The sequence below is a fragment of the Python bivittatus genome, unplaced genomic scaffold (assembly GCF_059951505.1).
Source record: "Python bivittatus isolate LINGU-HERP-01145 unplaced genomic scaffold, Pbiv_v1 ctg000070_np1212, whole genome shotgun sequence".
Classification (NCBI taxonomy): domain Eukaryota; kingdom Metazoa; phylum Chordata; class Lepidosauria; order Squamata; family Pythonidae; genus Python; species Python bivittatus.
In genome coordinates this window covers 43,740,870-43,754,842 of record NW_028277034.1, presented here as the reverse complement: position 1 = coordinate 43,754,842, position 13,973 = coordinate 43,740,870, and the positions used below count along the sequence as shown (strand labels likewise).

The 13,973-nt window shown below is 38.3% G+C and overlaps 1 protein-coding gene across 1 annotated transcript in view; it reads left to right on the top strand.

Annotated features, from left to right (window-relative positions):
* GRID2 (glutamate ionotropic receptor delta type subunit 2) overlaps positions 1-13,973 on the top strand; it is a 490,302-nt gene that overhangs the window by 329,926 nt on the left and 146,403 nt on the right. The window contains exon 11 of the mRNA XM_088133270.1: positions 9,429-9,567. Coding sequence (XP_087989396.1) covers positions 9,429-9,567 — 139 coding nt within the window. The remainder of the gene's footprint in view (positions 1-9,428; positions 9,568-13,973) is intronic.

Here is a 13,973-nt window from a genome sequence, read left to right as displayed (position 1 = left end):
GGTAGGCCTGTTCTGTGCCAAAGATCCAGAAACACTTTTCCAAAAGTCTCAGTGCCTGACTCAAGCAGCTTTGATGTCATCTGACCTGAGGGCAGCTCCTGACATTTGCACATGCACAGTATACTTTAATTATATAAATAAGTTTAAATAAATGTAAAATATACAGCTAATTGCTTTATTTATGACCTTGCTCCTGGATCAACAGCTTGAAAATATAGTGAGTCTGTCTATGGGGACAGGTGAAGAGGTACAACATTATTGTTAACATAGAGCTACAAAATCAATTAAAATAAATGAAGAACAAAAAATAAGCACTTGTTGTTGTTGTTTAGTCGTTAAGTCGTGTCCGACTCTTCGTGACCCCATGAACCATATTGCGCCAGGCCTTCCTGTCCTTCACTGCCTCCCTGAGTTTGGTCAGTTTCATGCTCATTGCTTCAGTGATGCTATCTAACCAACTCATCCTCTGCCGTCCTCTTCTCCTTTTGCCTTCAATCTTTCCCAGCATCAGGGTCTTCTCCAAAGAGATCTCTCTTCGCATTAGGTGGCCAAAATATCTGAGCTTGAGCTTCATTATCGATCCTTCCAATGAGCAATCAGGGTTGATTTCCTTTAAGATTGACTGGTTTGACCTCCTAGCAGTCCAGGGAACTCTTAAGAGTCTTCTCCAGCACCACAGTTCAAAGGCATCAAAAAATAAGCACACCCATTAATTAAAATCATTTTCCATATCAGCATAAATGTAATGGTATGTAGGAAAGACCTTGGGAGACTGGGCCAAGAGATGCTGCCTAGGGAAAGGACAGATAAGAGAGGGCATAGCCTGCAGCTGGATAGTGGACAGGGCAAGAGGCTCAGAAGAGACCCTCTTCTGTAAAGGAGACAGAGGGAGAATCATACTTTCACGCTTGCAAGATTCTGTTAATGTTGCTTTATAATAAAGTAGAATTAGCTCATCTGGTCATGTTTCCTGTCTGGCCTACCTAGTAAGGCTGACAATAAAGGCCTACATGGATAAAAATACTTAGTTTGCTTGTAAGAAGAGGACCAAGAGAAGGCTGGTTTATTATCACTTGGCAAGGAGATCCAAATCCTGGGACGAGCCATAAAGCCACCTTTCTCTCAATATCTCCCTGCCTCCTGTCCCCACATGATGTTCCTCTGATGTTGCCGGGATAGAGAAAAAAATCTGCTGGACAGATTCATATGGAGAATGCTGTGTATAACTTACAGGATAAAATCAGAACCAAAAATATTAGTGTGTATGTGTGTGCGTGTATCTCCATCTATATGTCTGTGTGTGGGTACGGGGATATAGTTAGAGATTTAGTGATTCATATACTGATCTGCATACCGTGTCAGTTTATATCAGAATCTGAAGAAGAAAAAAATCCTCAAATGTGTAAGAAAGAGTTCCAAATGAGGAATGTACAGCATACACTTATTATTGCAGAAGATTAAAACAAGTCATGAATTTCTACTTTCTCTTATTTTCCATTTCACTCATGTTCACCTGGGATGCAACATAACATGTCAGCTTCTGAGGTTCATTATATGTCTTTTTTTTAAAAAAGAAACACAGAGATCAAGTGGTGAGGAGAAAACTTTTTTAAAGAACTGAAACACTTTCTGTGGCTTATAAATACGTTGCAGTGGAGCTGGTCTAACTGAAATAATTGGTGTTCTCATTATTCTTCTGCAAATAACATAGCTAGAAATGAACTTTGAACAGGTTGATAAGAAGTGCAATATTCTTCAGTTGTAATATTTTTGGTGGGGGGGGGATTAACTGTTAAAAGAAAAATATTAAAAGTGAATATAAAATATCCAAATAACATGTTTTCTCCAAGTTGTTCCCAGTTAGATAAACATGGAAGCTATGAATTTTTATAGGAAGTAGTGGCATCTGAAAAAATGTAGTAAACAGTAGACCAGTCTTATCCACCCTGTAGCTGGCATGACTGAGAATTCTGCATGTTCTAATTAAAACTAATCTGAAAATCACCAGGTGGGAAGGCTGCAGTAGATTTTAAAAGGTTAAGAAGGTTGAAGAGGTGTGCTGGAGACTAGAGTGCTCATTCAAATTTTACCTGGATAGTTCAGAATTAAGGTCAGCACAGAAAGCTACTGTGGTAGAAGGAAGAGACAGCCCTACTATATAGCTAAAACTGAGCAAGTAAGGGAAGATTAGCTACTCTTCTTAAGACAATAACAGATTATTACTACCACCATCACCCCACCCTTTTCGTGTGTGAACAGGTCCATTAGCTAGGACTGTTGATCCCAAAGTGAGTGAGGCCACTATTTTTCCTGAATTATTTTATTTTTTTAATGTTATGATCTTCTTTTAATATTTGTTATTTTGTGACTCTTTTGGTAAGAGCATCTGGAGAAAGCAAAAGAATCCTGCAATTCTTCTTTCAATGTAGTTGGAGTCCTTCTTTCAGGGATTAGGGATCTGTGGGTTTTTAAGAGATCCAATGGCTGGTTTAAGCCTTTGCAAGGCTTTATTTCACCCCTTAACCCTCCCAAACTCTAAACATGCAAAGGAAGGACCACAAATGTCAACCCAATCCACTCTAGGTAGGCTGTTGGGTAGCAAAAGCATTCAGGGGTCTGCATGCAGATCATGAGTTGCACTTTTTTGATGTGGGTAACCTGTTATTTGCTGATTCCTCATTTGTTATTGTTAGCATAATTTTTGGAGGGTATTCCTAATGCTCAATTAGGGTATTCCTAATGCTCAAAAGCCTTCAGCACTTGCTTCCATAGGTATGCTAACAGGGTGTTCCAAAATAATATTGCATGTGGCAAAGTTAAGTTAGAATTCTCTACCTCCCATTTCACAGCAGCTGACTGATGAGGCAGTTGAATTATTTTGCTACCAGCAAAAGAATAGGATATTTCAACATAGCTGAAGAAAGTTGCAGACAATGTTTCAGGGACCAAGGGCTACAATTCAGATGTCCAACCTCCTGAAGAATTGCAGGAAATTCTAGTTTTGTTTTATTTTACTTTATTTTTGCCCATTAGCTATACTTTGGGATGGTGGGATTCTAAAAATAGGCCTCCATCATCCCTACCCTTAAAACTATCTGAAATCCCCCCCCCCCAAAAAAAAACATTCCAACAAAATGTGGCTACTGTGCCCATGAATTTGGCAGGATAATCTAAGGGTGCTGGTGGAATAACAGAAATGGTTGGAGACCATTTCTGCCTTAGATGGCCAATGGCTGGAAGCTTAAGAAACAGATGCTGCCTGTATGATTGCCTTATTGGTTTGACTGATGTTAGCCCAAACAGATGCTTTCAGGTGTTGCTGATTGATGTTAGCCCAAACAGGTGCACTGAAGATGTTACCTAGCCAGGTAATAAAATGTTTGCAAGAAAACAACCAAGCTGAGAGAACTCCAAGGACTCCACAGTTCAACCCTGAGCTACACATATTCTCTTCTATTGAGATGCTTTCCAATTGCTTGGTTTTGGGGGGGGGGGTGTTTTGTTTTTTTGAGATTCCAAGGATTCCGTTAGGAATCATATCTAGATAAAATGTGCTCAGCTTCTGAATGTTGACACTTGAGATTATATCTGGTATGGCTTCTGAATATTCTTACTGTCTAAAATAAACAGTATGCTATAGGATGCAAAATTATTTATGAGATTTTTTCCTCCTGTTTGATTTGTGTGCTTAATCTTAGCTAATATTAGTTTTTTCTTTCTTGCCTTTTAAAAATATTTTAAAATAAGAATAGAGTATATTAAAAACCTATATTATAACTTTATGAAAAATGTCTTTTTATTTTCTTCTTGCTCTATTAACTTGGTTGGTTCAACATGATAGAGTTATTAACTTTTTTGGAACATTAATAAAACAATTGGCACAGGTGCTGAGATATATAAACTCAATGGATTTTTTCATAAAAGCATTTCATTATGAACATTTCATATTCCTATATTTTTTCCTCTGTTACATTTTGTTACATTTTGCTATTATACCTTTTTTAAAAGCCTCTCTGTATTTCCCCTTTTTTCAAACACATAACCATCTTGGGTTTTAGAGAAGGATAAATCTACCTACATATTTTCTTTCTTCTTGTTCCCTGTACCCTTGAATTTTCCTCCCTGCTTTTCCATTATTTCCATCTCCTACTTTATTCCAAAGTACCCTCAGCATTACCAACACTTTGCCCCACTACTGAAGACATTAAGTCTCTCAGGTCGAGCTCAACTAAAACATTTTATTTATTTATTTGTTTGTTTGTTTATTTGTTTACTTACTTATTCAATCAATCAATCAATCAATTTATATAACCACCCATCTCAAGTACATGACTCTGGGCAGCTGATAATATTAAAACAAATACAATATACCTGGCTAGGTAACATCTTCAGTGCTAGAATGGAATGGGGTTTCCTCTCTGTTTATACACAGTGGTTTACAGGGCAAGCCACTGTATATAAACAGAGAGCAAACCAGACTCCATTCTAGCACTAGAAGATGTTACCTAGCTGGGTAACAAAATGTTCGGAAGAAAATAACCAAGCTCAGAGAACACCAAGGACTCCGTAGTTCAACTCCGAGCTACATATATTCTCTTCTATAAATGCAGTATAGACAAATAATAAAATAAAACACACAGTAGCCAAAGAATCATAAAATGTACTCAATGTAGCCAAGAAACAGGCTCTGCCCCACACCTGAGGCTGCAGGCCTGGACACAGAACCAAGTTTTCAAAACCTTGCAAAAGGCCAGCAGGGTGGGGGCCAGGAGGGATGATGTTCCCGAGGGCTGGTGCCACTGCAGAAAAGTCTCTCTGAGGCCCCTACCTGCAACAACTTGTACTGCCAGATCGAATGAGACCTGTAGAAACAACCATGAAGAAACAATCGCATAAGTAACCCATCCCTAAGCCATGTAGTGCTTTAAAGGTGACTACCAGTACCTTGAGTTGCACCCAGAAGCAAAATGGTACCCAGTGCAGCTCACGGAGCAGTGGTGTCACATGTGCCAAATAACTGGCACCATTAACAGTCCATGGCACTGCATTCTGCACCAGCTGAAACTTTTGAATGCTCCGAGGGCAGCCCCATGTAGAGCGCATTGCAGTAGTCCAAATGGAAGGTCACATGGTCATGAGCAACTGTGACCAGGGCTCCCCAGTCCAAGAACAGGTGCAACATGAAGCTGTGCAAAGGCCCTCCTAGCCATGGCTTCCATCTGCACACCAGCTCTATCTGAGGTAGTGCTACCCCATCCAGAACCAAAGATGGAAGGTCCCCAGACACAGGAGGTCCAAAGACTCAAAGCCACTTTGTCTTGCTTGGGTTGAGCTGTAGCCTGTTGTTCCCCATCCAGGCTCCCGCAGCCTCCAGGAACTGAGATAAAACTTCCATAGCATCACTCAGACAGCTTGAGGTGGAGATACAGTATATAGATATCACCCCAGACTGTCGGATCACCTCACCCTGCAGCTCCATGTAGATGTTCAATAGGAGGGGAGAAAGTACTGAACCCTGCGGCACCCCACAAACTTGCTACACAGTAAGGTTCCAAATGTGTGTGTGTGTGTTTGCATTTTTTTTCTCATAAACTTACATGAAATCCTTCGTTACATTACACGTTACTTACATTACATATCCTTCAAGGTTCCTGGCAGGCCAATTTCATGATAAATAAACAAATAAGACCAAGCTATCGAGGTGGATTGGAAAGGATAACACAAAATTATAAAACCAATATAAAAGATAACTATAAAACCCTAATACAAAATGTATCAGCCATAGTTAGAATTTAAAAATGTAAACCAGTAACCATTTTTCCATTAAAAGTGAAATGAGGTTTTGGCTCACCCGTTGCCCATCTCTGCTCCTATGCCTCACTGATGAAAATGGAGACATGCTAAGTAACATTCTAGTTTTTAATAATGGGTGATTGATCTCCCCACACACACGTGTACACACAGATCTCATTGCTCTGAGTCTTTTTCTTGCAGTCTAGGTCTCTAATACAGAAAGTCCCAGAATTGCTCCTAGTGGGAGAGAAAATGTCCCCCCCCCAAAAAAAACCCCAAGGTAAAGGAACCCCACTTTTTATCATTTCTCTCTTTCTGCAAACTCAGCAGTGCTTCAGATTTCATACCCCACTCACAGGAATGCTCCATTAGAGTAATGCAATAATTTACCGTTAAAAAACAAAAAGAGTACAACCCTGTAGTGATTCAGAAGTAAACCTAAGTTCATTGGGACAAGATTGTAGCTTTATTGGTTTAATATATACAGGCCACAAGATTCGTCCAGTGCAGTGTTTCTCAACCTTGGGAACTTTAAGATGTGTGGACTTCAACTCCCAGAATTCCCCAGCAAGCATACTGACTGGGGAAAACTGGGAGTTGAAGTCCACACATCTTAAAGTTTCCAAGGCTGAGTAACACTGGTCTAGTAATTTACTTTTACAAAATCATAAATATATCCACTCAGGTACTCAACAGCAGGACGAGCTTACTACATGCCATATATGGAACTACTGCATCTCCAGTTTATGTTGACAACTTTCTTTTTTTCAGGACGGCACTTCAAAGGAGAAAAACAGCTGTATATCTATTAAAACCCCCCATTCAGCCCTTCAAAAAAACAAAAAAGCCCCCCAATTTTTGACCTTGCCTACTATGATATAACCTACAGAGCCACTGGAGGGTTTTTAAAAGATGTTTTAAAATGCAACACTCCTCCTAGCCCCAAAACAATTACCTGTTTCAGTTCTTGAGGAATTGATCTTGCAGTTCTTGGAACTATAGATGGTTGTTATGTCTTTTAAAAAAAGATAGCTCCATAACACCATCCCCAAAGGTGTTAGTAAGCTGAAAACCATTGTATCTGCATGCAGATTCCCTGGCAGAAGAAAAATCCAGCAAGATCCAACTCTCAGCTCCACCTCTTCCTTTCCATTCCTCTTCACTTTCTTATTTCAGAGCTTAATTTGTGAATAAAAATGCCTAACATTGACTTTCAGTTGTTCTATTTATCCTGCCAATTCACCTCAATTAAAAAAAAAAAATGTGTGGAATAGCGTTTAGTTTTTATTCAAGAGCTTTAAAAATGAGAATGTGGATGTTCTTGAGAAATTGCAGGTTTCTCCTTCACCGGTCTACCCCCTTCAATTTAATTCACAGCAAATTATGGAGATTGACACTGGATGGTGAAATGAGCAATCAGATCTATTGGTCTTATTCTGTATCTGTACTAAAAAGTATAATTCAATTGTAATTTGCTTTTTGACTGAAAGATTAAAAACAAAAACAACAAAAAAAGGATAAGATAAAAATACACAATTTTTTTAAATGTTCAGCTCTGACGTAAGGTTTCCAGAAGTTAGACATTTCATCTTCCTGAAGTCTTAATACTGAATTAAACTATCCAGATAGAATGAGAAGATTCTATTTTTTTTTTTTTTTTACAATAATAAGGTTTTCAGAAGTAGGTAGAAATGCCAAATATATGAGACTAATGTTGATCCTGTCTTATTTAATAGTAGGCTTTGTTTTTAAAGACAAAACTTACATGCATCAGAGACACCATTTATAATTAACTCTGCTTCTGTAGGAGAATAGGGTGGACATGGCAGTCTTTATTAACTTTTTTAGTACGCAATCCTTTCTTAATATACACTCACCTATTCAAATGGTTATAATCAAGAAAATGATGATGGCTGTACTTAATGGGATCAGAATAATAATATAATTGATTTAGCATCGATGCAGACAAAGAACCCTGAATTTCATAGACACTCCTTTCATGGTTAGCAATGCTTCCATTTCCAGGCTTTTAAGAGTGAATAATGGATATGTACTGGGAATTAAATTCAAAGTGCTGGAGCTTGTCCCCTATGCTACCATCACTAGGATAAATAAAATAAAAAAGCTGCAGACAGGATAAGGTTGATTCACATACACAACCAGACACATATCCTAGAGACAATTACAGTCTGTTTTACACACAAAATGGAAAATGTTGATGGAAACTACATATGATTAATGCCATGTATATTTGCTTATTTAGGAGATCTCTTGCCCTATCTCTGACCATTCTCTTTAGCGCTGAATTATATTAAATGGGAAAGGAGTTGACTGTGCTAGATGGAGCTTCAAAATAAGTGAGAGGCAAACTCTAAGTATTTTGATGTGTGTGTAGGTGTGTGTTTAATGCACAGTTTACTGTCAATATATGTTCTATGTCTAGGTTTATATCCAGCATTGTAGATGAGTATTGGATTCAAATGTAACTGAGATGGAGAGGGGAGGAAAACTGGGGAAAAAATGTGTATACAGTATCATCTCTTTTTTTGTCAGAAATTTCAGATTCATGTCCATCAGACTGATACTTTTCTGGCTTTCAGAATGGCTTTTATGTTAATTTCTGTATAGGTAATAATTTTTTCCTAGGATAAAACATATAGTGCAACTGTGGAATATGTTAATGAAAATATATTCTTTCATCATCCTGACACGTTCATCTATTCTATTGGTATTTCTGCTGTGTTCTCAAAAACAAGACTATTTGAATAAACTTCTTTTCTTCTCTATATTTATCAACCAAATTATTCATGTTCACTGAATGAACAAACCCATGATGACGGGGGGAGGGAGGGAGGGAGGGAGGAAGGAAGGAAGGAAGGAAGGAAGGAAGGAAGGAAGGAAGGAAGGAAGGAAGGAAGGAAGGAAGGAAGGAAGGAAGTTTTTTTTTACTCTTATCAATAAAAATGTATTTGTGTGTGCATATAGACATTTTATAAAGATATTATTTGGATGATTACTTTGTTTAATAATTGGTTGAAGTTTTCAATTTTATTCTATTTTATCAAGTATCTTACCAACAAAGGGAAAAATCTTGGATCTGAATGGCTGAATATAAATTAATATCTTCCTGTTTCTCCCTTCTCCCTCTAGTGTGTGTGTGTGTGTGTGTGTGTGTGTGCATGTATTATAGCATTTAGCAACTGTGCTTGTGTCTTTATGGACTAAAGAAAATTCAGATGGTGTGTTTATATATAGATGTGTTGATACCAGATCTCTTTTTGAAGAATATCTACATTTCCAGAGAGCTTAATTAAAATCAATAGCAAAAAAAATTGCAGAGGAATAGAAATGCTTCTGGTATTTATGCTCTTTATGTTAGATATTGACCCAGGTTTCTTGATAAATAGCAGATATATATTTAAGAGGATTCTATAACTAGATATCATGGAACAGTGCCTTTTATTCTTTTGATGGCTTTCATTTATGGGTCTCAGTTACCTAGAGCTCCAAGGTTTTTTCCTAGAAGCTTTTTTGACTGATATCAAGGATGCTGTTTTATATGAGCATGTTCCTAAGAATAAGGGGATTTTTTTTGCAATTAGAATACTTACCATTCTACCCTTCTTGCTCAACAGGAGGAGAAGTTCCCTATACCACACTGGCAACTCGAATGATGATGGGTGCCTGGTGGCTGTTTGCCCTGATCGTCATCTCATCCTACACTGCAAATCTAGCGGCTTTTCTCACCATCACTCGCATTGAGAACTCCATCCAGTAAGTTTGCACAAGAAATGGGAGTAAGAGGCAACCAGGGGTTGGAAAACCTCTTTGGCCAAGAACCAAGCCAACCAGAAGGCTAGTCAGTGTCACATTCCATCTCCCTTTTCTTTCTTTTCCATCCCCATACTTTTTGAAGTAAGACTAACCATAGTGAAATACACATACACACACACACACACACACACAGACACAAAATAAGTCTGGCCAGCAAGTGTTGCTGGTGGCTGCCTGCACCCATCATTTCAGTAGTTCCAAAATTAATCTGGGATAACATCAGAGTATGTTCTCAGGTACAACATTTCAAGGGATGTTCTAAAGACAGCCTTGAGACATGGTGGTGGGTTAATAGTGATTACAGCAGTATTTTGACCAGCAACAGGTTCCCCCCCCCCCCCATTTTTCTACTTCTTCAGGCCCCTGTTTTAATAACAGAAGAAAAGGAAAACAGAGACTATCAGAATGGCTGGTGGTCTCACCTTATCTGCTGAGAGGTGAAGGGTTTTCTGGCTCTTGCCGTTTTACTATTTTTTTGCCACTGCTTTACTGTCTCTGTGGGAGAGAATTGTCATCTTCTCCTGAGGGCAGCTCTATTTATTTGAAAGCCATTGCCTCAAGGACTGTCAAGGTCTCTGCCAGGGGACGGGGAGGAATTACTTGTTCCCTAGAACTGCTGTTATTCCCTATATAGAAAGAGTACTTGGACATTTCTCTATCGTGTTTGTGTGTGTTTGTGTGTGTGTGTGTGTGTATGTGTGTGTGTGTGTGTGTGAAAAGGATATCCTGCACCTATCCTTGGTGAACTTGCAAGCAAGAGAGAATATAACCATCCAAGATGGCCTAGGTATAACCATACTCCCTTTTCACATAAAATTCAGGTTTCTCTCCATTCAACTCCCTAAACAACAACATTGTTTTCTTGTGCCACAGTTCACATCAAACTGAACATTTCTGGAAAGCTTTTGAACATTCAGGCAATGGCTATTTACAGTGTGATCTTTGGCTTAGATCACTGAAACTTAATTCCAATAAATTTCTTATTTTCCCCAAAGGGGGAATGAACACTGTTCTTTCTTTTTTTTTTTTTTAAAGAAAACAACTTGATTCACCCAAACTTTCAAGCCAACCAGCAAGTGTGATTATTACTTTCTGACAAGTCATCATTGCAGAACATCAGAGCACTTCTTTTGTGCCCTGTCTCTTCCATCTATTTAGAATTAATCCTCATAACTATAGAACTGTAGAAAAAGGGAGGGAGAACAGAACTGCTTGGGCAAAGTTTTATATGAATTAGAGTCATAAATAAATGTGCTTCAGAATAAGCAATTAGGAGTTCATCCTCATTATTTAGTGACTAATTGTCTCTGTGCAGACACTTTCCATGGAACAAGACAAGCTTGTTCCATTCTGCAGGCATGTTGTTGTTTTCTATATGCAATTGTAACACATAGGCTTTAATGTGCTCTTTCTTTTTGGGAGAATCGTTTAAACTTACGTGGAACAACACCTCTGCCATCTGATGAGAGCAGTGTTGTGCAATTAGAAATTGTCAGGAGCAAAATTAGTTTGTGTTGTTTTGTTGCTCATTTTAAAATGAAACACTCCTGAGTTTCTAATAGCCAGCATCCCAATCCTGTGAGCCATTTCAACTGCAAGGCTCGGATCCCAGTTGCTTAAGCGACATCCCTAAAATAGGAAATAAGGAAATGGAAATGAATCAAGTGGAGCGTTTGACCCCTTTACATTAAGATTCCAAGTGTGACTGTTCCTTAAGACATGGCAATACCATAGATTTAAGCCATGTTAAGCCAAGTCCACCTATAAATTGTTATTATTATTAATAATCATTTGATTTGGCTGCGCATCTCATCTAAGTGACTCTGGGCCACTCACAACAGGTAAAAACAATCCAATAAAAACAAGTTAAAGACCAATATACAAACATATAAAAACTGTCCATAATCAATTTAAAAAAACAGAAAATCATGATCAACAACAGAATTCATTCTACATCAGCTCAATACAGCCATTGTAAGAGCTCCCCACCATTGCCAGACCCCCAGGTCTTCTCTTTCCTTCCCAAAATATATATTCTTCCCAAATACATATATGCTTTATATGCTTTATATGCTTTATATGCTTTATACTAACAACTGTGAAGGCATCGGGATGGCTCCATAAATCCCTTGCCTTCAGCAAAGTATGAGAACCGGTTTGGTTTCACTATGATAACATGGGTTGCTGGGCATGGCATTACAGCAATGGCAGTGTCTAATGAGCTTGGCTGATATTGGAAAACTAAGAAAGGCAGGACCTGAGAAGTACTTGGTTGGAAGACCACCAGGACATTCCAGGCAAGACTGGGAAGTTGGGAAAAAAATCATTGAAGAAGACAATGGCAAACCACTTCTATACTGTTGCCAAAAAAAAAAAAGCAAACCCTACATGTAGTCACCCAGGAGTTAGCTGAAGGACATCTTTATCCCTTTTTATAATTCCACAATACAATTTTGAAAATAAAGCTGTGCTCTCCATCAGAAAATCCCACATCTGGAACAATAAGCAGGATTTAGGAAAGGCCCTTGATTTCAATCTTCTACAAACATCGTTCCTCTACCCAAATCTGGACCTCACCATACCTTTTGGCACTTCATAGCCAATACTGCCATAATAAATACAATGCTACTCATGCCATGCCCCACTTCTCTTCTCTTATCCTTACATTGCTCTATTACTGTCAAGAACCAACATCTCCAGTCAGATGGCAGCTGTAGCTAGGAGGCATCCATCTTGTATACTGTTTACATCCCTTTCTGAACTGGAATGCCTCCTCACAATCACTCATGCCATAACCATCTCTCTTTTGGACAATTGCAAAGCATTCTACATGGTGCTACCTTTGAAGACCAACAGAAATCTACAGGTGGTCCAGAATGCAGCCCGTAGTTATGGGCGTTTCTCATTTTGCTCATGTAACAACACTGCTCTGTGTGCTGAACTGGATACTGATAGGCTTCCAGGTAGAATTGATGGTATTGGTTGTTGCCTATTTAGCTCATCATGGCTTAGGACGGGTTACCTGAACTGTTTTTCTCCTGTTGTTTCTACCCACCCAGTAAGATCAGGATCGTTTGGTGTGCTGCTGGTCCCAGCTGTAAATCAATGTCATCTTGTAGGACCAAGGAGACATGCCTTCTTGGCAGCCGCACTTGCCCAGTGGAACAGTGTTCAATCAATCAATCAATCAATCAATCTTTATTACAGTCATAGACCAGTACAATGGAACAGTGTTCTCCCTGACATCCACATGACCCTGACCCTGTTGGGCTTTTCTAGAGCCATAGAAACCTGAAATGCCCTAGGGTACAGTGTAGACATGGGCTCTCTGATGGTGGTTGGTTGGGGTTAGTCATTTTCAATGCATGGCATGAATTTTACTGGCAATTATGTCCTTTTTTTACTTGATCTTTTAATCCTATTCTGTGTGCTATCTGTGCTATCACTTCACGATTCAGGCAGCATACAAGTTTTTAACACGTTCTGACATATTATACTTATTCTAGTCTACTGAATATTTTTGGATTTCAAGGAGCAAGATTATCCCATTGAACTAAAAATTTCACAGAATGATGCCTTATTTATTTATTTATTTATTTATTTATTTATTTGTTTGTTTGTTTGTTTGTTTGTTTGTCACATTTATATAGCCACCCATCTCACACAGAGCAACTCTGGGTGGCATACAACAATTGAATAAAATGACACATAGATGAAAACAATAATTATAACAGGTTTAAAAAGTGATTTTTAAAATGCAAACATTATCAAAAAAATTAAAAATTTTAAATTTTGAAATATACAAACCTCACGGAGAGAGCAGAATATCAGTCCATATTCAAATATTTTTGCCTAGGCTGAGAGCAGTTCCCTTTTCACATAATACCTGAAGATATTATGAATAAAACCAGGAGCTTCCTGCATGCAGAATATATGTTTAACATTTAACTGTGGCTCCTGCCATAAATGCTGTTGATTTCTTTATAGTGTCATCATTCTATGATGAATCATATGCATTTATCTTCTGCTTTTTTTTTATTCTGTTCTCTATTTATTTGCTATTACAGTGGTGGGAAGGAGACTTATTTGTAGCATTGTTCTGGTTTGCTTTTTATGCTATGAAAGAACAACTCCTGGAATTTTAAGATGAAGAAGAAATATTTTCCCATCACCATGACTCAGTGGTGTTCCCCAGCATCTGTTATACCTATCAATTATTCTAACAGCAGTAAATGTAGAGAAGTTGCTGTGTTGGATCTTACCTTGATGAATTTTGTGGCCCCAATGAATTCTGTAAGCAACTGAGTCAAATTAGCAAGATATCCTCATTAGAAACCATAGACTGA